General features: G+C 39.3%; 2 protein-coding genes across 3 annotated transcripts in view; one reads left to right on the plus strand and one right to left on the minus strand.

Moving 5' to 3' along the window:
• Positions 1-7,567: 7,567 nt before the first annotated feature.
• The window catches only part of LOC146521540 (T-cell surface glycoprotein CD4-like), a 108,090-nt gene continuing 88,769 nt past the window's right edge, over positions 7,568-26,888 (minus strand). Inside the window, exons 1-3 of one of the 2 annotated variants that reach the window (XM_085155350.1) lie at positions 9,843-10,087; positions 9,231-9,572; positions 7,568-8,346 (exon numbers count right to left, since the gene is read on the minus strand). In XM_085155350.1, the coding sequence (XP_085011476.1) occupies positions 8,243-8,346; positions 9,231-9,572; positions 9,843-9,927 (531 nt within the window). In that variant the 5' untranslated portion in view covers positions 9,928-10,087 and the 3' untranslated portion in view covers positions 7,568-8,242. Of the gene's footprint in view, positions 8,347-9,230; positions 9,573-9,842; positions 10,088-26,888 lie in introns of those variants that run through there. The other variant, XM_085155351.1, reaches the window with a different exon arrangement.
• On the plus strand, positions 10,084-25,309 carry LOC146521541 (uncharacterized). The gene is made up of 9 exons (XM_085147308.1): positions 10,084-10,099; positions 12,061-12,375; positions 12,455-12,700; positions 12,787-12,939; positions 17,359-17,445; positions 18,212-18,298; positions 20,056-20,142; positions 21,559-21,621; positions 23,909-25,309. Exons 1-9 carry the CDS (start codon positions 10,084-10,086, stop codon positions 23,941-23,943), a joined length of 1,089 nt encoding a protein of 362 aa, XP_085003434.1. The 3' UTR covers positions 23,944-25,309.

Consider the following 26,888-nt stretch of genomic DNA (forward strand, 5'->3'; position numbering starts at 1 on the left):
CACTTTATACAACTAATTTATTCATCCAATCACACAGCACTTTTACTAAGCCGTTAGTGCCTATCTAACATTCATACACATTCACACTCTGATGGATGCATCGGAGAGCAACATGGGGTTAGTATCTTGCATAAGGACTGATGTACTGTGGCTTCATATTATGAAGGTTATCATGGAACACCTCAGACCCCTGGTGAGCAAGTCACATGACTTTTAGCAGTTTGCACACCAGTCCCACTTGGGGGTGGATAATGCAGTGATACATCTGCTGCAGGCAGCGTATTACTCCCTCTATAGACCCAGCATTACAGTTTGTTTAATGTTGTTCGAGTTTTCTAATGCTTTTAATACGATCCAGCCTGGGCTGCTGAGAAAGAAGTTGGAGGACATGTAGATGGAGGCTCAACTGGCTGACTTCAAGTACATCACAGATATACTAATGTTCTAATGCAAAAACAAACATAATCGTTTTATGATTGGAAACCAAACAACCTGATCAGTGGTCTTTGATTAGTGGTTGTTGATTAATGGTCATGAGAATTTGCATAATTATGACGAAGGAACTGACCTCACAGCCCATTGTTCCTTCAGTGGGCTGGTTTCAGTCATTATGCAAATGTACTGTTTATAAGATTGGGGAAACCTGCAGTCAGCTGTGACTGAAGAAGTCACTTGGATGAGTGACGAAACGTTTGTCCCACTGAAAACGCTATGTCCAAATGAACAGAATCAACTTTTGGAGAGTACGTTTATTCTTATTTTCTTCAATCCGTGATGAATAGTAAGATGTTCTAGCTTACGGAGGGCTTTCTTATAAAGCAACAAATGATTTCTCCACGCTAAATGATGATCTTCTAAATTTGTATTTAGAAGCTAACAAGTTATCTGCTTTAGGGTACGTGTTTGTGAATTATACTACAGAGTCAAATACTTCTGATTTGAGGACTTATTTTTCACAGGAGCTACAATATCCAGAGTTGTAAGTAGTGAGGAGGTAAAATTATTAACAAGATAATCGACCACTGTTGGAGTAGCATTCAGGTAGCTGCTCTGCTCTGTGTTGGTACAGGGCATTGACGATAATAACAGTGGGTGGATTATATTCTAAAACTTAGTTACAGCGCTTTCAGAAAGACATCTACTTTGATAAAGTCCACTCTCCACTGCTGCGTAATCAATTATTGTAAATGTAAATGTTATCAAGAAATGATCAGACAGGAGAGGGTTTTCAGGAAACACTGTTAAATGTTCAGTTTCTATGCCATATGTTAAAACAAGATCTAGAGTGTGATTAAAGTGGTGGGTGGGTTCTTTTACATTTTGAGAGAAACCAATTGAGTCTAATAACAGATTAAAAGCTGTGTTGAGTCATTTTTAGCATCAACATGGATGTTAAAATCACCCACAATAATTATTTTATCTGAGCTCAGAACTAAATCAGATATAAAGTCTGAGAAATCAGACAAACTCTGTGTAAGGCCCAGGTGGACGATAGATGATAACAAGTAAGACTGGTTTCTGAGTTTCACAGCTGGGGTGGACAAGTTTATGATGTTTTTAACGAACACCTTTTATTGCTTGTAATGCACAGACACACCAACAGAGGGCAGTAATATCCCTTCAACATACATTGTAAAATTACTATTTTACCGCACGCTTTTAGCCTTGTGGGCTTTGTATTTCCTTTTAATGCTTGGACAGTCACGCTTGATATGTCGGAGCATGAGTCGGAGCTGTGTGCTCCCACTGTTTTTGATCCACTCTGTTCATTTCTATGCATCTGAGATGACATAGCTGATACACTACTGGACACAGTGGTGTTATCAGTAAGCACTCGCTTTTGTTCCTCATTTATCAAGGCTTGTTGAACAAACTGTAGTGTCAGACTGTCCATCTTTGTCTCCAAAGCAGTGACAACAGTTGCATAGCTGGGTGGCAAACTACCTAGAAGGGTGACAATTTGATCTTCCTCTTCAATTACAGAACCTATTGCCCCTAGCTGATCAGTAAGTTCCTTCATCCTTTTTAAATGATCATTGACATGTTCTCCTTTCATCATTTCACACCGGAAGTACTTCTTCTTCAAAAATAGCTTGTTAGCAACAGTATCTCTTTCAAACTGTGCTTTAGCATCTCCCATGCTTCTTTGGGGGTCTTGCAGTTTGTTATCAAGTACAATTGGGGTGTTCTTACATTCAGTACAAGCACCGCTGTAGCTTGCCATCACCAGTGTGTGAATGTGTGTAGTGTAAAGCGCTTTGGGGTCCTTAGGACCAAGTAAAGTGCTATACAAATACAGACCAATACCACAGTCTGAGAAATGTCTATGTTTGAGCGGCGTGTAAGGGGTTAATCACAGGCGCCGAGTGCCCGCCCCTGCAGCTCAGAGCGGGGAGAAGGGGAGGCGAGACATGTCAGCCATGTGGAACTTTTTCAAAGTGAATGAAGACGACAAAACAAAGGCGGATTGCAAATTGTGCTCAGCGAAATTGTCCAGAGGAGGCTCAAAAGGCAGCGCATTTAACACAAGCAATTTAATCAAGCACATAAAATCCCAACATGACAATGAGTACAAGGAGTTTACCCACGCTTCTAGACCAACACAACCCACGCTGCAGCAAACTCTTGCAAGACGAGAGAAAATGTCCAGAGACAATCTACGTGCTGTGAAAATAATACAGGCAATTATCGAGTACATTGCATTGAGTGACCAGCCACTCTCGGAGGCAGAAAATGTTGGATTCCTGCATCTCCTCCATGTTCTGAAGCCCAGATATGATGTCCCAAGCTGCCACTACATGACTGACACGGAGCTGCCTAAACTACACGAGTTTGTGAAAAAACATATCCACAGCCTACTGCAAGCCTCCTCTGCGTTTAGTTTCACCACGGATATTTGGACAAGCAGTGTTAGCCCCGTGTCGCTGATTAGCCCAACCTCCCAGTGGATAGACGAGTTTCACGCCGCAACGAGCCATTACATGCCAAACAATTCCGCAGCTCGCACAACAGCCAGGCTATAGCGCATGTGTTTGAGGAAATGCTCCAGACATGGGGTATACCTAAGACATCAGCACATGTTGTGCTTCGTGACAAAGCCAAAAACATGATTAAAGCCAAGAATGACGCAGGGCTCCCAAGTCTGCCATATGTCGCGCACACGCTCCAACTCGCTGTTCACGAGGGTTTATTAGCACAGAGGAGCATAGCTGATGCTATAGCAGTGGGACAGAAAATAGTTGGGCATTTTAAACACTCCGCCTTAGCCTACTCCCGCCTCGAGGACATTCAGGGACAGCTCAACCAGCCAATAAAGAGACTGCAGCAGGACGTACAGACGCGCTGGAACAGCACGTATTACATGCTGGGGGTGTCCGAGCACAAACTCCCTGACTATCTCACCGCTCACCAATGGGCTCTTATGGAGACGACTGTTGCCATCCTCGCCCCCTTTGAGGAACTAACTAAAAAAGTGAGCAGCTACGAAGCACTAGCCTCTGATGTCATCCCAGCTGTGACTGTGCTAGTGAGACTTCTAAACAGAGAAACAGACGAACAAATTTAAAATTAAATTTTGTTTTTTATAATTATTTATTCTGTAATATGTTGCATACAACATACTTTTCATTTTAAATAAATGTTCTTAATTCCAAACTAGTCCCTTGTTTGTTTGTTTTTTGTTAAATTATAGGACTAAAGCTGTTACCTGCAAATTTAAATCATGTTTTTATTAAGTACTCGGTATCGGCGAGTACTGAAATGCAAGTACTCGTACTCGTTTCCAAAAAAGTGGTATCAGTGCATCCCTAGCAGGAACTGTATGTTTTATGCTCTTGTGGCTGTAAGTAGTTGTATTGCAGCAGCATACAGACGGTGAAGCTGGTGCTGCCATCTAGTGACACTGAAGTGATCCAACAACTGCACTGACTTTAAGATCATCATGACTCACTTTGACTCCTGCATGTAACTTTTATTTCTTCTTGTCTTCCCAAAACATAAGACCAAAGCAGCCTGATATTAAAATCTGTAATTTTTGTATCCTCATGCCTTTGACTGAGAGCCTCTCTGCATTATTTCCATTAGATTTCCATAGTTGGTTTTCCTTTAAATATTAAAAGACATTTCCATCATTTATTGGTGTTTTAAAAAATCCCTACAATGCTCCAGAGATAAATAAACTCAACAGAGCTGGAGGCTAGTTCAGTAGAATCAGTAGAATCCACCTATCGTGTTACAGCAGATGTCAGTTTTTAAATTTGGTGAGGTTTGTGAATTCTAGATTCTTTTATGAAAGATTTGCTCACACATATTCAATAATAGGGCATATTTTTGCATTCAGAATGACCACGTTTGTATGAACAAAGTGTAATCAAAGGGTCCTGAGAACAGACCAATAAACACCCTGTAAGAGATTCAGCACGCAGTGCAGAAGGGAGATGAGGGGGACCCCTACTCAGAGACCTAAAAACTTCAGCCACTCTGAAAACAGTTAGAAGCAGAAGATCCTGAAAACAAGATCATCCAAATTTAAATCAGGAAGTGTTTTAGATTTTTAGTCTCATTCCTGGAACATTTTAGTCACGCATATAAAGCCTGCTGTATGCATTTAAAGGGATTTTATTCAGTTTAATTTTTGCAAATCTTGATGTTCTGTATCTGACAGCAGTGTGTGGATGAGCGCTTGTGGATCATGGTTTAGATGCTGCTTGTTTCCCTCTTCCTGTTTGCATTTGTGTGTCTGTAATTGTGTCTTGATTAGTTTTAGAGTACCAAGTTAGGTGGGTTCAATGTTATTATTTAAACATTGAACCCATAGTGGCTAAAATGAATAAAGTCATTGTAATCGTAATCATTTAAATTAGATGATATCTACTTAAAATGCTGCTGTACTGGTGAACTCCATCCGACACTTAGTGAAAAACAAGTTGTTGCATGGTTGGCGTCAAAATGTTTGTGGGCATGTTGCACAAATAACAGTGAATAAGGTGAGGAAATACAAGCTGTTTTGAAGCATTTCTCTGACATCAGAACTTTTCATAAAATGTGCCTATTTTGATCAGCGGAGGGTAAAATGTAAGTAAATATTTGCAGAGAGATATGTCAGTATAATATAAAGGGGTGCCTATTTAATAATTATTTCAACTGGGTCCCTCCCACCATCGGGGCTTGTATAGAGCAAAAAATCCCCCAAAAAAACAAAAACAGGAAGTTTTAGGAGTGACGGGGAGAGAGAGCAGAAAAAGAGAGAGAGCACGTTTTGAGATGTGAGAGATCTGTGATTTTCTCCTTTATAGTGGACAGAAATTATTTTTTTGGAGTGCACAAATAAATTTGTATTGAATGCAGAACAGCTGATTGTTCTGTAAATAGTTTGAAATGGTTATTTAAAAAAATCAAGGTAAAAGGTAAATGGATGAAAATAACGTTGTTGTTTGCAAAACTCGTGCAGAGGATTTTAAAATTGACAATTTATATTTGCATTTAAAGTTATGAAATATGATTCAATAAACATGTTTCAATTCAATTCAATTCAATTTTATTTATATAGCGCCAAATCACAACAAATGTCGCCTCAAGGCGCTTCATAGATACAGAGAAAAGCCCAACAATCATATGACCCCCTATGAGCAAGCACTTTGGCGACAGTGGGAAGGAAAAACTCCCTTTTAACAGGAAGAAACCTCCGGCAGAATCAGGCTCAGGGAGGGGCGGCCATCTGCTGCGACCGGTTGGGGTGAGAGAAGGAAGACAGGATAAAGACATGCTGTGGAAGAGAGACAGAGATTAATAACAGATACGATTCAATACAGAGAGGTCTGTTAATACATAGTGAGTGAGAAAGGTGACTGGAAAGGAAAAACTCAATGCATCATGGGAATCCCCCGGCAGCCTACATCTATTGCAGCATAACTAAGGGAGGATTCAGGGTCACCTGGTCCAGCCCTAACTATATGCTTTAGCAAAAAGGAAGGTTTTAAGCCTAATCTTAAAAGTAGAGATAGTGTCTGTCTCCTGAATCCAAACTGGAAGCTGGTTCCACAGAAGAGGGGCCTGAAAACTGAAGGCTCTCCCTCCCATTCTACTTTTAAATACTCTAGGAACAACAAGTAGGCCTGCAGAGCGGGAGCGAAGTGCTCTAATAGGGTGATATGGTACTACAAGGTCATTAAGATAAGATGGGGCCTGATTATTTAAGACCTTGTATGTGAGGAGCAGGATTTTGAATTCAATTCTGGATTTAACAGGAAGCCAATGAAGGGAAGCCAAAACAGGAGAAATATGCTCTCTCCTTCTAGTCCCTGTCAGTACTCTTGCTGCAGCATTTTGGATTAACTGAAGGCTTTTCAGTGAGTTTTTTGGACATCCTGATAATAATGAATTGCAGTAGTCCAGCCTGGAAGTAATAAATGCATGAACTAGTTTTTCAGCGTCACTCTGAGACAGGATATTTCTAATTTTAGAGATGTTGCGCAAATGGAAGAACGCAGTCTTACATATTTGTTTAATATGTGCGTTGAAGGACATATCCTGGTCAAAAATGACTCCAAGGTTCCTCACAGTGTTACTGGAGGCCAAGGTAATGCCATCCAGAGTAAGAATCTGGTTAGATACCATATTTCTAAGCTTTTCAGCGCCGAGTACAATGACCTCAGTTTTATCTGAGTTAAGAAGCAGAAAGTTAGTGGCCATCCAAGTCTTTATGTCTTTAAGACATTCCTGCAGTTTAACTAATTGGTGTGTGTTATCTGGCTTCATGGACAGATAGAGCTGGGTGTCATCTGCATAGCAGTGAAAATGTATGCTATGTCTTCTAATGATGCTGCCTAGGGGAAGCATGTATAATGTAAACAGAATTGGTCCTAGCACCGAACCCTGTGGAACTCCATAATTAACCTCAGTGTGTGAAGAGGACTCTCCATTTACATGCACAAATTGGAGTCTATTAGATAGATATGATACAAACCACTGCAGTGCAATACCTGTAATACCTACAGCATGTTCTAATCGCTCTAATAGAATGTTTGTGGTTGTTACAGTAAAAGAATAACTTTTTCTACTCTGATTTTATGTTTTTTGTCTGATTTTAGATCAATTGTGTTAATACAGTATGTCAAAATGAAAACATAACTGTAAATTTAGACACGTGAAGTTGTGCTGAAGAGGATGATACCAAACAAGACAAAGTAAATCGTTTTTAAAGGTGAAATGTTGAGGTAAAATCAAAAGTAGTTAAAAATGGCTAATTATACCCTGGACCCCACAGGGTTAAACATTTTTTTAAAGTAACGCAATAGTTACTTTTCAAGTAATTAATTACTTTTAGAATATTGTAACTCAGTAACTAACTCAGTTACTTTTTTGAAGAAGTAACTAGTAACTATAATTAAGGTTAAACATTTTTTTAAAGTAACGCAATAAATACTTTTCAAGTAATTAATTTAGAATTTAGAATCTTGTAACTCAGTTACTTTTTTGAAGAAGTAACTAGTAACTATGATTAATTCGTTTTTCAAAGTAACTTGCCCAACACTGGACATTTAGACTTTAACAAATAAGCTCTTCACGTTTTCCAGCACATTGTTGAATATGTGCTATGAAGGATTAAGTCAGTTCTGAAGATAAAATCCAGTACTAGAAAGGTGTACCTAATAAAGTGGCCAATGAGTGGATGAGTATAAAGGCACAAATGACAGAATACGAAGGGCCAGTAGGTGGCAGCAGAAGAGCTTTGAATCACATAACACATGAGCGCTAATTTCACCTCTGACCTTTAATTTCACAAGATAAAAAAAACAAAACAGTTAATGTGAAGTCAGAACTCAAGTTTCACTGACATCTCATTCTGACTCTTCTTCTTCTTGTGTGTCTTCTGCATCCATCTCTGGTAGGAGGAAGCAGGAAGCAGACTGTGGTATGGGAGGTGGAGCAGAGTGTAAAACAGCTTCAAACAACAACCTGCACTTGATTTACAACGTTACAAAATGAGTTACATTAATTGTTGTCTGGGTCAATTAAAGTCAAATCAAATGTCACAGCACACCTGACATGCTTATAGTTAGAGAAGATCAGTATTCAGGTTTATTATCAGCAGTCATTGGATATATTCATCCAAAAGGCAGATTGTTGACATGAAGCCTGATGTGCTTTTGCTGCTGCCATTTCAATCTCACAAAAGTAGAAGCAGCTGTGTTAGACAAATAACAGTTTATAATCCTGGTTCTGTTGTTTTCTTCTCTGTAGATCAAAAAACAGCAACAAGAAGCACAGCAAGAACTGACAGACCAGCTTTCAGTACATCAGATCCACTTGTTTCTCCTCCATCCTCTGTGTGTCCTCCTGGTTGACCTGCAGGTGAGAAACAGGTGTGAGGTGTCAGCTGTCAGGTAGGTGATGAGTGAAGAACAGAACAGAATCAACAGAAGTTAAGTTTGAAGAGGAAATTGATTCTTTTAAACCCCAAGATGTTTCTAAGCTGCAGATTCTGAATGAGTGCTTAGAATCCATCAAAGTTTGGATGGCTGACAACTTTCTACAACTTAATGAAGGAAAGACCGAAGTCCTTGTTTGTGCTCCTGTCAGACAGGTACCTAAAATAATGAATGCTCTTGGTCCTCTTTCAACATTTGTGAAATCGTCTATCGTCTAACCTAGGGGTAACCTTTGACCCAGTTCTCACTTTGGATGTTCATGTTAAATCTCTGGTTTGGTCCTGCTTCTACCATTTAAGAAACATTTCTAAATTAACCCCTATTATATCTCGTACTGAACTGGAGATTGTCATTCATGCATTCATTTATCACGACTGGACTACTGCAATTCACTGTTTACATGTTTACATGTTTAAGCAAGGGCTACCTGGAGCGTCTGCAGATTGTCCAAAACGCTCCAGCAAGGCTTCTGACCAAAACATCTAAGTACTCACATGTGACGCCATTGCTAATACAGCTCCATTGGCTCCCCATCAAATTCAGAGTCCATTTTAAGATTCTGGTTCTGACCTTTAGAGCTCTTCATGGATGAGCACCAGCCTACATCATTGAACTTTTAAAGCCCTATGTCCCTATATGGTCCCTGAGGTCATGTGATCAGGGCCTACTCGTTATTCAGCAAACAAGGCTGAGAGCTAAGGGAGACAGTGCTTTTGCCACTGTGGCTCTGTCTCCCACTGAGCTTAAGATCTCTGGACTCAATAGTCTCTTTTAAAGAACAACTAAACTTTACTCACTCACCCGGATGAACAACACTCAGGTCTATGCTGCAGATGGGCTCTGTATCATAAACAGCTCTCTTCTTGCGATTTGTTTTAATCTTAACACGACACTCATATGTTCCAGTGTCATTAATTGTCACATCGTTCAGAATCAAAGACACGTCTCCATCCTTCTGTCTGTCCTGCAGATCCACCCGGTTCTTAAAAGAAGGATGCTGGTTATCTGAATCAAAGTGCCCATCTCGATACAGGAGGACATATTCATCCTTCAGGTCAGTTCTGCTCCATTCTACACCTATGTAGTTGTTTGGAGCTCGACATGTCAGGGTGACGTTCTGTCCAGCTGTGGTTGGTTTCTGGTCTGAAAGAGGAAACAACACAGATCAGAAAGGCTTAAAGTACGTAATGGTTCCCGTGTAAAACAACCACCAGTCAGTCAAGTTAAAGAAAAAAAAATTATAGAAAAAAAAGCATGTTACAATTGTAGAAAACAGTCATAAGCAGAGTTATGACAGAAGAGTCAGTTTAAAATTGAGTGCAGTATTTAAAATAAGACTCCAGCTACAAAAATCACTGAGTTTAAGGAGGATCCCATGACTATAAAACCTTTCAAACCAATCCATAAACTCACCGGCAGAGGCAGAAAGCTGTGAACAAGTGATGGAGACCAAATACACCCAAAATAGTGAGTGAGACGTTCCAGCAAACATTTCCATTTCTTTGAGCTCATGTTATGGTAGCCATTATAAAATGTAAGAAAACAAAAAAAAGTTAGACAGTTAGACAGTCAGACAAACGAAATCTAAACCGGCTTTGGGGAAGTTGAGTAAAGAGAGGAACTAGAAGCAGCGTCACTTGTGAGCTTTCGGAGTATGTTGGGCGATGGGGGTATGTAAAGGCGTGGTTTGCGGCACGGCGGCAGGGGGGGCCGACACACAGGAGAACCATCAGCATGCATAAAAGCAATGAGCTTGGTCCTGAGTAGTGTTGTTGGTGTGGTCTGCAGCCAGCAGAAAAGCTGCAGACGTGTGTAAGTTATAACAACAGAAATAAAAATCAACATGTGCAATATGTGGTCGAGTGTATCATGCGTCTTTCAATCTACAAAACCCATGTGCAAAAGGCACTACAAAATCAACATTGACATTGTGATTGAGAAGTTATAGAGTCTAACTGGGAGATATATATATATATATATATATATATATATATAAGAATAAGTTACAGGACTGATTTACTGTTTAGTTAGCCTGTTGCTAGTTTTGCAATAGTAGTGGCTTACTATTAGCAAACTCGGTATGGAAATAAATTTATGGTCTACACTGACATCTTGTGGACATTGTGAGATACTGGTTTTGCTGAGAAGGTGATGTTATTGTTATTGATTTTATATTTTATATGACTTTACTACATATAGAGTTGAATATTTCTGTTTTCCAGAAAACCTCACTTAGACTCACACAAACACTGTAACCCAATGCATTCAATCATGGTTGCACCAAATTTGGATTAAGACTGGCAAACAATTTGAAGTAAGCTGTGTTTCTGTGGGACTTTATCAAAAACAGTTAACCCAACTCCTTGTCTGCTGCAGCCTATCTGACAAAAGACAGGCCAGAATTGTATACATGAGCATTCCAACATATCCTTTACATACCATAAGCTAAAACCACCTTCGACAAGTAGACAGAAGAAAAATGAAAAAGAAACAAACTGACATACAGGAAGTGGGTGGGGTTTCTTTCAGGTCTCTAGGAAATGATGGCAAAGTCACTTCAATGAGTGAATGAGCACAATGAAGGAATCATCTCTGCTGCTTCTGCTTTGTAAGTAAACAATTTCTCTTTAAATACTATACTTTCACTGTGTGTTGTCTTAATGACTGATGATCAAGGTGAAGACAAAAAATAAATCAGGTAAATTCAAGTTAGAAACAACTTGAGGACAAACTGCAGATCTGAAAACTGAACATCTTTTTTTTCATGCAAATTTTCAAATTCATTTATTATTATCAAAGTAGAAATGTCAAAGTTTATCTTGTTTATGTTACCAAACCTGCAGCCTCTGATCCAGCATCCACACTGCTCTGCCTTCTGCAGCCCTTCACCGCTTCCGCACTTCGGCTCAGGCCTGAACCCTATTCCATTTAGCTGCTCTGCTCTGGCTTGTCTGTTTATTCGGTCTGATTAAATCCCTACTCTTTGGACTCTGTGTTCAGTTCAGCTATGGTTCCCCTACTGCAAACCAGCACTGACTCACCAACTACAAAGGCCAAAGCACCCCAAAACGCAACAGCAGTTTCATACTTGCAGAAAAGCTCAACACCTTCCTGCTCAGTTTGAGACCACCCCTCCTCCACTCTCCCTTCCCCAGCACATCATGAAGTGTTTTGAGCGGATTCTTTCTCAGGATATCAGAGACTGTCTAACCCTATCCCTTGACCCCCACCAGTTTTCTTACAGAGCAAATCGGTCCATAGAGGATGCCATCACCCTTCACAGACCACTAAGCTATCTCGAGAACAGGAAAATCTTTGTGAGGATGCTCTTTGTGAACTGCAGCTCAGTTTTCAACATCATAATCCCAGATATCCACCAAGCTGAACCACTTTGACCTGCTCCTGGATTAAATATTTCCTCAGCAACACACACACAAACACACACACACAATTTCTCCTGCTTGTGATTCTTAATCCTGCTGTTTTACTATTTATATTTTATTCTGGCACAGTTAGTGTGGAACATACATAATGTTGTTGTACATGTGAAATGAAAATAAATGGCTATTCTATTCTATTCTATTCTTGGATATATATATTTTGTTCTCATCATAAAATAACTGACTGTAAGTGCAATTTCTTTTAGTTGTGATCTCACTTCTGTCCTGCAAAGAAAACCAAGCTCGTCTGACTGTGAGTCCCAGCAGCTCTCAGTTCTTTAAAGAAGACTTTGTGTCTCTGAGCTGTAAGGAGGACGACAGCTCTGCTGGATGGACTCTGAGGAGAAACACAAGCAAACAACAGAGGACTCAGTGTGGAATAAAGTGGGGAAAAGCATCTGGTTCCAACTGTAACATCACTGGTGTTCTCCCATGGGACAGTGGAGTTTACTGGTGTGAGTCCAGAGAGGGTCCCATCAGTAACATGGTTAACCTGACAGTCACTGGTAAGCTGAGTGTGTGGAGTTAGTGTTGATGAAGCTGTGTGTAAATGGATGAAATGCTGTAGTTTGTCTCTGTGTTGAGGTGGATCAGTGATCCTGCAGAGTCCTGTCCTCCCTGTGATGGAGGGAGATGACGTCACTCTGCTCTGTAAAACAAAGACCACTCCCTCCAACCTCCCAGCTGCTTTCTATAAAGATGGCTCCCTCATCAGGAAGCAGCCTACAGGTCACATGACCATCCAGCATGTTTCCAGGTCTGATGAAGGCCTCTACAAGTGTGACATCAGCGGTCATGGAGACTCTCCATCCAGCTGGATCACTGTCACAGGTGACACACTCACCTGTCTGTGTTTCTGCAGGTTTCAACATTCACAATGTGACGACAACTTCATGACTGTGTTTGCTTTATTTTAGACAAACACACCACCACACCTCCACCTACATCACCACCTTCATCACACTCTTCCACTATTCTCTCTGTGCTGTCATCTGTTGGATCAGTCTGTATTGTGATTCTACTGGTGTTACTGGTTCTGTTGGTGAGACGTGTTGGGAGGAAACCTGAAGGTTAGACTCAGACTTCTGCTTTTTGAAAATTTTGTACATTTTTTTTATCGTTATAATTTCAAAACATGCCGAAATGTTTTTTTTTTCCCGGTACATTTGAGTGAAAAAGTGGACATGACAATCACATACGGTCATCTTAAAAAATCACAACAACAGCCAGTCAAATAGAGCAAGGGTAGTGTTTTATGTTTGTGTCTAGACATAGACAGTATAATTATATGTAAGTTTAAAACTTTTATTAAAAGGACTGTTTTAAGGCTAGGTCTTCTTTTAGTATTTAAAGTGTTTCACACAAACAACATTTTTTACTAACATTCAGTGTTTTTTTTTTTAAGTCAGCACGTGTTCTTCAGTTTCACAAGTAACATTTAAAAAGCGAATCTGTTAAATATATATGCACTATGTACACTTGTATTTCACAGACACAGACAGCTGATAATTTGTGCACACAAACACACAGATAAAATCCTAAAATTTCACTCACAGAAACTGAACCCAACTTCATACGTGTTATGTTTGTACTCGTAATTGCACAGCAGTCATAATATTTGTCAGATAATTCTGTTAAAAATGCCCCCAAAAGGCAGCAAAAATGGTCCAAGGGTCAATTTCAGGGAGTCCAGGTGAAGCCTAGAAGACAGCCCCCTGTTTTAATATAATTCAAACAGGAGAGCTATATAAATAAATAAATAATTATTATTCCCTGTAAAGTTATCAATTTGGGCTTAACCCACGACTGTATAGGTGTTGTCTGAATAGCAGTGGTGTTCACCTTGGGGTGTCGGTCAGAACACACAGGACGCACAAATAAGGTCATTCCATCTTTACTGTGATTCTTTAGCACAGCACAGTACAGCAACATATAAGCCTGTATCTGTAAGCCTGTGGTTGCACAAAAGTTGTTATGAAGAGTGTAATTAGCTATACACACCGAAACTGTTTTTTGCAACAGGCTATATGAGTCTTTGGGAACTATCTTGCTTTTGCATCTAGCCTCAAATGGCCATAAGAGGAATTGTCATTTTTGACACTATAATGTTTTTGGGTTTTTTTGGGTTTTTTTCTGGGTGCTGTGTTAGGAGTACTTCCTTCCTAACTGGCTGGTTAACAGCCTTTTCTATTAACCCTTTCCTTTCTTTGCGGGACCCTGTAGTGACAAAAACTGCCTTTAAAAGCTCTTTAAGGCTAGCTGGGATGTAACAAGTATCTTACTACACCTTGAACTTATGCTTACACACCTCTTATGTTTTTTTTTTCAACTAACTTGTAAAAGGTGTAAAATGTCAGTAATGAAAATGAATCAATGGGCTGCTTTTAGTCCTTGTATGGCCGGTGCACAGTAGCCCTTCAATTGATCCATCGGCCCAAAGTGCATCACCATACCAGACATTTGCCAAATTTACCAATTCAACACTGAGCTTCACATGTTGGCTAATCTTCAACTCTTATACTTTGCACCTACATTAACATACAGCATAAATAAATTACTATATTTATATAGTATATTAGATTAAATTTGTTTCAATGACAACTTTTTGAAAACCTTTAAAGTTAAAAAATCCATAAATCTTCAGACTTTAGTTGTTGTGTGTTTGTAGTTGATAGTTGACCCTGAAGGTTGCTCTTTGGATGCTTGTTTTTCAGCCTGTGGTTAATTAACAGAAGTTAACAGATCTGTGGTTGTCCATTTTGCTGTTTGTCATAAAAACACTTCAGCTGCACGTTTACCTCAGGGCTGTTAAGAAAACGAAAAAAGGAAAAAAATGTAAATGTAAACAAATATTCGGTATGTGAGAGCAAACAGCAAAAGCATAGAGGACTGTCTTCAAAATAGATTTTCTTTTAGCCCTCAAAAAAAGTTTACAAAGACAGGATCCAAAAACACAATTAGCAGGCCCATAAAAGAGATCAGCTAAATATAACTCTAATCAAAAAAAAAAAACTTCCAAAAACTTAACCAAAAAAAATAATAGTGGTGGGCGGATCGATCCAAATATCGATTGTATCGATACAAAGTCGGTATCGGATCAATACTAGCCTGCTGAGATCGATTCTTTACTTTAACTTAGAATTGAGATCACGATTCTCTCACGATTTTCTTTTCCAGTATAAATATTTATTGCGCTTATTAACTGCACATCAATTTCGTAACAGTTGAGACTGAACATAAAAACAATAAATAAACATAAAAACAACAAATGTCTCACATTTTGTCAAAATGTTGTACTGCTTGAAATTCCGTCTCCACCGTTGCTCGACGCTGCGTGTATAGAGCAGGTAGAGGAACAATAGAAAAATAGTTGCGGGACGGCACTGTGTAGCGTTTGTCTAGGGTGTTGATCATTTTCCTAAATCCCTCGTTTTGCACAGTGTTGATGGAGCCATATCTTTGGTCAGGTGATAAGTGATAGCCTCCGTAATTTCTTTGTGCCTGCGGGAGTTCGACGGGTATAGGGAAGCGCTGTATAAGGTTCCCGTTATTGATGTTTGGGTGGTTGACAGGGACGCATTTTGTCCTGTCACTTTCTCGTCATCCCTGACGTGCTCTCCGTTGTTTTTTCCCTGCCAATTTTAGCAGCCAGCTTCTGTATCACGTGGTTTAAGGCTCCACTCTTGTCATTTGTTGAGCAGGAAGAGTGAGCGCTTGTTTTCATGCAGATTACGTCCCGGATCAAAATGCGGTACAATCGTCGTCGTCTTTTTTTTTTTTTTTTTTTTTAAATTCGTTGTCATTTGGAAATGAGATCGCACATAAGTATGAATCGAGATCGCGATTTTCTAACGATTAATCGTGCAGCCCTACTGTGCTCTCAGCAAAGAGGAAACAGCCAGGTCGCTGGACTCGCCGCTCCTGTGTCAGCGCAGAGCAGGCACACTCTCCCTCACCCCCTCTTGTGTTTAGATGTTGCGCTGTCACGTGACGTGACTTAGACACTTTGGGGGTTGTTAAGTTGTTTATCATTTATATTTTCACCAGTTTTTGTTGTTGAGAATTTTAATTGTAATTTTTTTTATAGTTTCTCAATAGCAGGCCTACTTGTTTTAGTTTGTTTGAAAGTTTGCGTCCACTTTTTATTCAAAATTTTTATTTAAAAAAATATAACTAAACCACCACAGCAGACCCAATGGCATTTTCTTTCTTCGCAGCATCATTTATTCTTACAATAACCACACAATTTCTGTAATAGTACATTCAGAGGCTACTCTGTTGGCTGTATACATAACCACCAATAACACAACAACACAGAGCAGAGCACAGGTTTTAAGCCGACGAGGCGTGATTGTAGATGTAGATGTCATGCAGGTGAGTCCATCTCACCTGCATGACATCACAGAACACGCCTAACCCACCACATATACCCCCTTCCCCCTACTGAGGCCAGGGAGCCTTTAATAGTGAAATTAGCCTATATGATTTACATTCTCAGTTATCCTCTTCTTCTTTGGAAAGAACAGAGGTTACTACTTCTCTTCTTTCCATCTTACCCTATCCCTAGCATCCTACCCTGACACACCAAACTTCTGAATATTTTCCTTCACTACATCCATGAATCTTATGTGTTTATCCTCTTTTTCTCCTGCCTGGCTCCATCTTCAACATCTTTTATCCAACATATCCACCATTCCTCCTCTACACATGTTCAAACAATCTCAGACCTCTCTCATTTATTTTTGTCTGCAAACCACCCAATATCAGCAAACAGCCCTGATGGAATTATTTTTTTTTTGTAGTTCATAGAGTTATTGTTTTAAAAATAACATAATATTCACCTTTGATTCTAGATTCTAGTTGCAGTTTTGTGCGTATGTTGCTGCATAGTGGGAAGTCTTCATGAGCCAGTTACAAAAAGGAGCTTCACAATTCTAGCATTCATCCTAAACATATCAAATTCCACTTACTGCCAATATTATGTGAATATAAGACTGGTGAGTGTTCAAACCAGAAATCAGTCTTTAACTTTAACACACTAAGATTACCTCACATTCACACCTACAGCCCAACAAGAATTGTCATTAAACTTGACATACAAATCTTACAACATTAATAGTTTTGCATATTTTAAACTTTGCATGCAAAACCACAGCAGCTACGTCTCCCTGTTGTTTCTTCCGAACTCATGTGTGTAGATAAAGAATAGCTTGTTACCACAGTGGTGACGATAGTATCAATATAGTCTGACAAAGTCTGTGTTTTTATTCTGCTGTTAATCATGGAAAACCCCAAAAGGACAAATTGTTGGTGTTTCTCTCTAACAAATAAGATTACCGCAGAGTGTCTGAAACCTGCTGAGTCTTCTCATAGTGATACATGGGAAATAATAAGTCCTTTTTTTAAAAACTCAAAGCATGTATACTTTCTGTACTTTTATAAGCATCAATAACTTCTGTCATGTTTTCTGTATGTGTTTTATTGTGCAGAGTGTGCTCCAGCTACAATCTACACATCGGTGGAAAGAGACAGCATGAGTTATGGACGAACAGACATCAGACCAAACAGGCGCAGAGGTACAGCTGCTCTTTATTCAAAGGAAATCAAGTCTACTTCTTTGGATGTGTAGCTTAGCTTACATAAGAAATGAGGCAGCTCCATGAGGGATGGTAAAAAAAATTATAGAAAACAAGAGACTCATTGAATGTTCTTTATTAGTTGCGTAGATGACATTAGGTCTTTCCATTAAATCCTCTTTAAAGTAAATGGACCTTGTGTTGTCTGCCTGTCAAATTGTCTTTCAACAACAGAAATAGTTTTGCAGTTTAAGACCTGTGAAACCACAGCAGCTTGTTGTTTCCACTGAACTGATGTGTGATGGTGAAAAGACATGTTACACCACAGTACTGATAGGGACCATAAAACATGAGAATAGAACTTTTAAATGACTCTTTCTCCATTAAATAGACACAGTGTCAATAAAGTTCATGGAAAGCTGCATGAAAATCATTCAGTAAAATTTAAATTGATAATGCATATGTTCTGTATGACTGGGTGCTGATGATAGTGTGCATATAGCGTGACAAAGTGTGGGTCTACGTAGTACTTTGTAGTAAAACATGTGTTTTCTTCTGGTGTCAATGAGTAATCACCAGAAACAACAGGTGGGTGTTTGTCTGAAACAGATAAAGCAACCACAGGGCTTCTAGGCAGTTTCTAAGAAATCTTTTCACAATGCTACCTGGGAAATAATAACTCTTTTTTTGACACACATCCTGAATACTGACTGTTTTTTATAAGCTTCACTCTGCACTGATGACCTTTGTGTGTTTTATTGTGCAGATTGTGATCCAGCTACAGTTTACTCATCAGTGAGAGCAGACAATATCAGTTGTGGACAAACAGACATCAGACCAAACAGGCCAAGAGGTACAGCTGCTCTTTAATCAGTGAAAAGGAATCAAGTGTACTTCCCAAAGGGTTGAACTGTTCTCCTAAAAATTGATGTGAGCTAGAAAGCATCAGTAGTCATAAAGTTACTCAAGTTATTTAATTGTGAAGATCTTTACACACAGGACAAGTACAATTTGTGCAAAGAAAATGCTACAAGTCTTTAAGTGAGCTCCATGCTTTAATCAGTAATCACTGGATGGTAAATATTTGTATAGAACAAGAAAATAATTTAATATGGCGCCCCACAAGACACACCGACTCAAACAAAATTTAAGATCCTGCAAAGGTTTTTAAGTCCATGAACATCCAGGTCAGTACTGAGACCTTGGAATCTCCAACCTTCCTTTCATATCAAAAATCCTTGAAAGAGTAGTTTTCAAACAGCTAACTAATAATAATAACTATCTAATAGACTCCAATTTGTGCATGTAAATGGAGAGTCCTCTTCACACACTGAGGTTAATTATGGAGTTCCACAGGGTTCGGTGCTAGGACCAATTCTGTTTACATTATACATGCTTCCCCTAGGCAGCATCATTAGAAGACATAGCATACATTTTCACTGCTATGCAGATGACACCCAGCTCTATCTGTCCATGAAGCCAGATAACACACACCAATTAGTTAAACTGCAGGAATGTCTTAAAGACATAAAGACTTGGATGGCCACTAACTTTCTGCTTCTCAACTCAGATAAAACTGAGGTCATTGTACTCGGCGCTGAAAAGCTTAGAAATATGGTATCTAACCAGATTCTTACTCTGGATGGCATTACCTTGGCCTCCAGTAACACTGTGAGGAACCTTGGAGTCATTTTTGACCAGGATATGTCCTTCAACGCACATATTAAACAAATATGTAAGACTGCGTTCTTCCATTTGCGCAACATCTCTAAAATGAGAAATATCCTGTCTCAGAGTGACGCTGAAAAACTAGTTCATGCATTTATTACTTCCAGGCTGGACTACTGCAATTCATTATTATCAGGATGTCCAAAACACTCACTGAAAAGCCTTCAGTTAATCCAAAATGCTGCAACAAGAGTACTGACAGGGACTAGAAAGAGAGAGCATATTTCTCCTGTTTTGGCTTCCCTTCATTGGCTTCCTGTTAAATCCAGAATTGAATTCAAAATTCTGCTCCTCACATACAAGGTCTTAAATAATCAGTCCCCATCTTATCTTAATGACCTTGTAGTACCATATCACCCTATTAGAGCACTTCGCTCTTGCTCTGCAGGCCTACTTGTTGTTCCTAGAGTATTTAAAAGTAGAATGGGAGGGAGAGCCTTCAGTTTTCAGGCCCCTCTTCTGTGGAACCAGCTTCCAGTTTGGATTCGGAAGACAGACACTATCTCTACTTTTAAGATTAGGCTTAAAACTTTCCTTTTTGCTAAAGCATATAGTTAGGGCTGGACCAGGTGACCCTGAATCCTCCCTTAGTTATGCTGCAATAGATGTAGGCTGCCGGGGGATTCCCATGATGCATTGAGTTTTTCCTTTCCAGTCACCTTTCTCACTCACTATGTGTTAATAGACCTCTCTGTATTGAATCATAACTGTTGTTGTGATTTGGCGCTATATAAATAAAATTGAATTGAATTGCATTTTTCATCTTGCAGCGTTCTGTAATTTAGAATTAGACGATTCTTTTAACACACATCCTGAATACTGACAGCACTTTTCTAAGCTTCACTCTGCACTGATGACCTCTGTATGTGTTTTATTGTGCAGGCTGTGATCCAGCTACAGTCTACTCATCAGTGAGAGCAGACAACATCAATTGTGGACAAACAGACATCAGACCACACAGGCCCAGAGGTACAGCTGCTCTTTACTTAGTAAAAATAAATCAAGCATGTTCTCTTAAAAAACACAATGTGAACAAGAACAAATCTGTAGACAGAAAAGTACTTGTGTCCTTTATTTAACTGAAAATGGTTTAACAATTTTGTGCAAATGTTGAACAACCTATTCTTAATGTGATTCACTCACCGCATAATTACACAGCATGAACTTGTAGTATTTAATTTTTCAGATCAGGTTGACTGTACTTGTAGCTTAAAACTTTCACCGGTTGTGAATATGCAGCGATATGGAAATAGTAAAATAACAGTGTTTTCCCTCAGACACACAACTAGTATGTAAAGTCCTTTAAAGTCAACATCAGGTGAACAGTTTAGTTTGAAAGCATTGAAATGATCTCTGATAATTTTTAAATATGCATTCAGATCTCTGCCTCCATAGAAATACATGCATTACGAGGCCTGGCTCCCCCTGAGCACGATGGCAGCTGCCTCAAGGCTTCGTTATAAAAACAAGAAGTTTGTACATGTATTTATCTACATCCTCTTTCATTTAGGGGAATTTTTTTTTTTTTTTTTTTTTAACTCTGAGCTCAATTCTATTCAAAGCAAAAAATAAGGAACTGTCAGGTAATATTCAGAGTATATTTTTTGAAAGAAGTTATAATTTAAGGGGTTTTTGTAACTTCAAAACAGGGAAGGTATATACTACAAGAAAAAGCTTTTGTGTTTCTTTTCATGGAGTGAAACTGTGGAACAGTTTGAATATGGAATTAAAGCAATGTCCAAAAATAAAACAGTTCAAAAAGAGTTATAAAATATGATCTTCTCAATCTATAAAGAAAGGGAAAATTTTGAAATGAAGTGAATGTCTCTATTTAAAAGTTTTCACGATGTGATATTATACTATATATTATATCAGAAATCTTCTCACTATTGTTATTACAGATTATATCACTAATGAAGCTGACTAAATATTAACTGATAACTTATGGCAAAGGGGTGGGATTAAATAAGTGTTTAACTTCTTCCCACTCCCTTTCAACATGTAACTGACTCAGACCAGAAGCAATATTGAAATGTATTGACTTTTGCATCTTATTTTTTCTCTCTCTTGTTTTCTTTACTAAATGTGCCGGTATATTGTTTACATGTTTGAAATAAATTAACTAACTAACTAATTAACTAACTAACCAGAGAGGCACTATTTCCTCCCAGCAAAGTCTAGTTTAGTTTACCAAAGAAAATGCTTATAAGGTGTTTCAGTGAGCTGTAATCACTGGATGTTGAATATTTGTAAAGAACAAGAAAACAGAACTATTTAAGGCTCTTAAATAGACAGCAAGAGATAAGTCTTTTAACACACATCCTGTATACTGACAGTATATTATAAGATTCACTATCTGACCTCTGTATGTGTTTTATTGTGCAGAGTGTGATCCAGCCACAGTCTACTCATCAGTGAGAAGAGACAGCAGACCAAACAGGCGCAGAGGTACAGCTGCTCTTTATCCAAAGAAACGGCTACTTCTTTAGCTTACATGGGAAATGAGCAAGCTCCATAAGGCATGATAAAAAAAATATACAAAAAGAGAACACATGACGTTTCGAAGGCTCTTTATAAGTTTCACAGATGACATCAGGCCTTTAAGACATGTAAAACCATAGCAGCTATTTTCTTTACTTGTTTCCACTGAAATAATGTGTGATGCTAAAAAGACATTTTAAGACAACAGTTCTGATAGGGACCAAATACGCCCAGAGGTACAGTTGCTCTTTATATAGCGAACAGCATAAATAAATAAGGTCAAGCACCAGTATAAATGAGGACAGGGCTATGGTACCATCACAGTTAACATGCACAGCAACCAGTGTGGTGATGATGAACTAGGTTTAATTGATTTTTAATTCTAATACATGATGGCATTTGTCTCTCATTTAATTCTCATTTTCCATCTTCACTGTGTTAACATGTTTATATTAGCCTCAACATAGCGCTGTGGCTAGCTACCAGACTGCATTAAAGGTACAGTAGCTAGACCGACTTTAAACCTCGGAATTAAGTACATTTTTTAATTTATTAGTTCTTGTTTTAGTTGTTTTTTTTTTGTTTTGTTTTTTTTTGTTAAATACTTCAGACAGGGCATTGCATATAAGCCAAACCTCACAAATCATCATTGTCTGGATGTTAAACTTTATCGTAACACGCGGGTGAACAACCACGCTGATCGCTTTATCGATGCTGAAAGAATTCGGATTAATGGGAAACTCTAAAGCAGCGGTGGGGGAACTCCAGGCCTCGAGGGCCGGTGTCCTGCAGGTTTTAGATCTCACCCTGGGTCAACACACCTGAATCAAACGATTAGTTCATTAGGAGGCCTCTGGAGAACTTCAAGACATGTTGGTCGTGTCCAAATTCATGGGCTGCATCCTCCTGAGGCCGCATTTGTAGACCGATTACGTCACAGCGACGCGCCGAAGGCTGTCCAAATTCGTAGACTCCTCCGAATGCAGCCGACAAATGCGTCCTCCTTTTCCCCGAATTTGAAGGATGGGTCGGGTGTGTCCTTCTTGGCCCACCATATCCCAGAATTCATAGCCGGCCCAGCCAAGCTCCAGTTTCCGGCAATGGCGGCCGCTACTAAGTTTTAAAATTACTCTTATTAATCTTTCTGGGCCACAAAATAAACTTTAAACATATTTTCAGGCGAGAATGTGGGTTAGCTCGTTGATAATTAAAAATGAACACAAAAAACGGAGAAAGATTTCGGGGTCCATTTTCGATTTTCGTGCCGTGGCGCTGACAACCGGAAATACTTTGAATTAAGGGCGGGAGTAGATCGAGAAGGCTAGACCGTCCAATTCCATAGCCGTTTACTTCCGGCCTACCCGACCTCCTGAGGACCCGGCCCACGTAGACCGCGAAGGCCGGGTCCTCAGGAGGATGCAGCCCACGAATTTGGACACGACCGTTGAGGAGGTAATTTAGTCATTTAAATCAGCTGTGTTAGATCAAGGACATCTAAAACCTGCAGGACACCCTTGAGGCCTGGAGTTCCCCCACCCCTGCTATAAAGTGTTTGTTTTTTTGTTTGTTTGTTTGTTTGTTTTGGGAACTGAAGGAAAATCTGTACTTTATGGTCACCAAAAAGGTGACTAAATCTCTTGCTGTGGGTAAGTTGCTTTTCTGAATGATTAAGTTGAAGATAAATTGTCAATGGTCTCATTGTTATTAACAGCACATAACAATATAAGAAATGAAGCTGAGGCCAGGCTCTCAGGGTTTATGCTCATATTTAATGGGTTGTTAGACCAATGTTAGCATTCAGTGTGAGCACAGGAAGTGGTGTGAACTTTGTGAAACGGTTTGAAGTGAAGGCAGGTGAAAGTAGAAAACCACAGGCTGCCAAAAAGGAGGCGAGAGTTCACTGCCTACTCGTCCTTCACTCTTTGGTCAGTTGCAGCTTTTTTGCTACTTCATTTAAAGATTTGTATTCAAGCTGATCAGAATAAACTATTTTCCGATTTTTGCTTTCATTTCTGTGAGTTTGAACTGAACACAAACACTGAACACTCTGTAAAGTGTCCTGTTCTGTACATTTGCAGCAGCATCTACTGCAACCCAAACCAAACTCTCTTTCACACTAAAACCTTATTTGTGACAGTTTGGCTGTAAAACTCCTTTGTTCTTTGTTTCCTTGCTAAAGATCTGCCCCAAAAATTACCTTCACATTATTTGATTTCTGACTGGTCTCTTATTGTTTGAACTTTTTTGTTTTCAGAGTTTCCATCTGACCAAAATGGCATCTACTCGTGAAGTAATCCACCAGTCCAACCACTGGAATCCAGCTGCTGGTTCTACACAAGCGCTCAGACTAGTAGACCTTCATTATAAAACAGATTTGCATATATTATGTTTGATCTTTTCATTAAACATACTCATATAACACATATTATAACTAAGATGTCAATGTAATGTAATGCAGTGTATGGAGGACACTCAGTAACTCGCAGGACTGTGCTGTCCTCCCCACAGCAGTAATCTCTGCAGGAATCTTTGGTCTCACTTGTTCTTCTTGTGCGGCTCTGTGGGTGTCACAAATGTCACTGACAGAAAATGTGAGTCGTTGTGGCTGATTAACATGCAGCTCTCATCGGAGCAGATCTAAATAAAACCATAACTGCAGATTAAAAGCAGCATGAGCATCATTGGAAACTTTTAAAACTTACAGAGTTTTAAAAGAGAAGGAGACAAATCTCAATTCATATATTCCAGCCGAGCTTCAACTGAATGAGTGTTTATCAATGTGATGTTTGCCTGTGAACACATTTATACTATCTGCAATGTTTATGTGTTAATGTACAAGGGAGCAAGAGCAGTGTCGCTAAGTTAATGTAACGGTATCTATAAATCAATAAAAAGATAACTTTTTATTAACTGATGGATACAAAACGGTTTGAAATTGTTAAATAACCAATAAGAGCCTTTATGTATCATGTGATCTCATATGCAAACTGGCAAGGTGCCAGTGTCTCAGAGCAGCATGTTTTTATATTAAAGTGCCCTCTAGTGGCCACAGTGACACCTATACTTTCAGAGAACTACATTTCCAGGCTTTGAGGACAGTTTACAGACGTAAAAACTTCTGTGGATTTAAACTTCATAATATAAAATGTAATATCTGACAGCTGACGTTCTGTACACAGCCAGTAATGCAGGGCTTTTTTTTTCATTGCAATACCTAAGTAACCACTGGCACATCTTAATGTGACTATATAGCATGTGCTTTTATGATGAAATGAGTGAATTCCAGGGCTGGACTGGTATTCTGGCATACCGGGCATTTTCTGAGTGGGCCGGTGCACTTTAGGGCTGCTGCTAGTTTGACCTTTAGTGGATTTTTAAAGCATAGTTTTAACTCTGCTTGCACAATGCTAGGAGCTGTTCAGGTTTGTTGATTGAACATCTTGTTTCTTGTACTGTAGCTGCATTATGTCTGTTATTGTAAGTGTGACCATGAATATCCTTGCTCCTTGTCGCATTCTCCCTCATGGCGGTGTCACTTGTCCCTCCTTGTTCTGTGGTGGTTTTGGGGGAAAGAATTAGATTTTTGGAGTATTTTCTCCTGACCTGTATTGTTGTGTATTTGGTAAGATATCTTTAATAAATCTGGTTTTGAGCTTATACGCCTTCTGAGTCCTGCATCTTGGATCACCCTCGTGTGTTCCACAAAGAATGACCTTGAGAAAATGCCGGTGTTGACAAAATCAGTTTTACAATTCCAAAATGTCTAATTCCAATTCTAAGATACAGTTTGGTATGGAAACAGTATTTTAACTTTGTGTATCCTACATCATTAATGCAGTTCTCTCAGCTCTCCCTGAACAATATGATGACAATTTCAACGCATTATCCTAAGGAACAGCAGCAATGTCCAGAATGGATGTAATTACTTAAACCTACGACACTAGAGTGCTGGACACTGATGATGAGCACATCACTCACCAGCTGCAGTTATTTAACCTGATTATTTGCAAAATGTTCCTCCGGCTGTTTTTGTTGCATCTGTCCCAACATTTTTGAGATATGTTGCTGTCATCAAATTCATAATGAGCTCATGTTTCTTTTCTTAAAATTAGGGATGCACTGATACTGATACTGGTATCAGGGCAGATACCGTAAAATGCGATACCATGAACCGATACCAACTTATTTCATGAATCAGAGGGTGGCTTGTACTTTCTTTTGTAATTTTTTAGATTGACCACTAGGGGGACAGGTCACTAGGGGGTTAGGCGAGTGAGATGGCAGCTGTAGCTACTTCATAATTTGTTGAATGTGACATAAGCAAGGCCGAGTGCAAACTGTTTACTGGTACGGTGTCCAGGGGAGGGAAGGAGAGTACATCGTTCAATACAAGCAATTTAATAAAACACCTGAGGACACATCATGCCCTGGAGTACACCGAGTTTGCTAAGGCTAACGCAAGACCAGAACAGCCAACTCTAAGTCAGGTTTTGAAAAAGCGATGAAAAATGTCAAGAGAAAATCCACGAGCAGTTAAAATAACAGAGGCTCATTTTATCGCTCTGGATGACCAGCCACTGTTGGATGTGGAAAACGTAGGATTTCATCGTCTTCTCAGCATACTCGAGCCGCGATATGAAATTTCCAGCCGCCCATACATCAGGGATGTAATGGTGCCAAAACGTTTTGAAAAGGTAAAAAAAAACACGTGCATAACCTCATGCAGGAGATTTCAGCCTTAAGTTTCGCTACAAACATTTGGACACTAAAGTAGACTCAGAGCCTTACCTGAAGAGCTCGATTGCTAATCTTGGGGTAAAAATTGACACTGCACTTAGCTTTGATGGCCACATAAATTGTATCACCTCAGACTCTGTCGAAGGTTAAGCCTTTTCTTTCCAGGCGTGATTTGGAAACTCTCATCCATGCTTTTATAACCTCTCGCTTGGATTACTGCAACTCCCTTATAATAGGGGTTAGCCAAAGCACCCTGTCACGCCTGCAACTGGTGCAAAATGCTGCGCCACAGTTTTTAACTGGTAAAATAAAATTTTAGCATATTACTCCGGTTCTGGCCTGCTTACACTGGCTTCCAATTAAAATGTGAATCTATTTTAAAATCCTTTTACTGATTTGTGAAATGGTCTGTATATTTGTCTGATCTACTGAAGCCCTATGCCCCCCCTCATTCACTCCAGTCAGCTGAGCAGCTGTTGCTCTCAGACCCTAAATCA

Source organism: Neolamprologus multifasciatus, chromosome 3, assembly GCF_963576455.1.
Source record: "Neolamprologus multifasciatus chromosome 3, fNeoMul1.2, whole genome shotgun sequence".
Lineage (NCBI taxonomy): Eukaryota > Metazoa > Chordata > Actinopteri > Cichliformes > Cichlidae > Neolamprologus > Neolamprologus multifasciatus.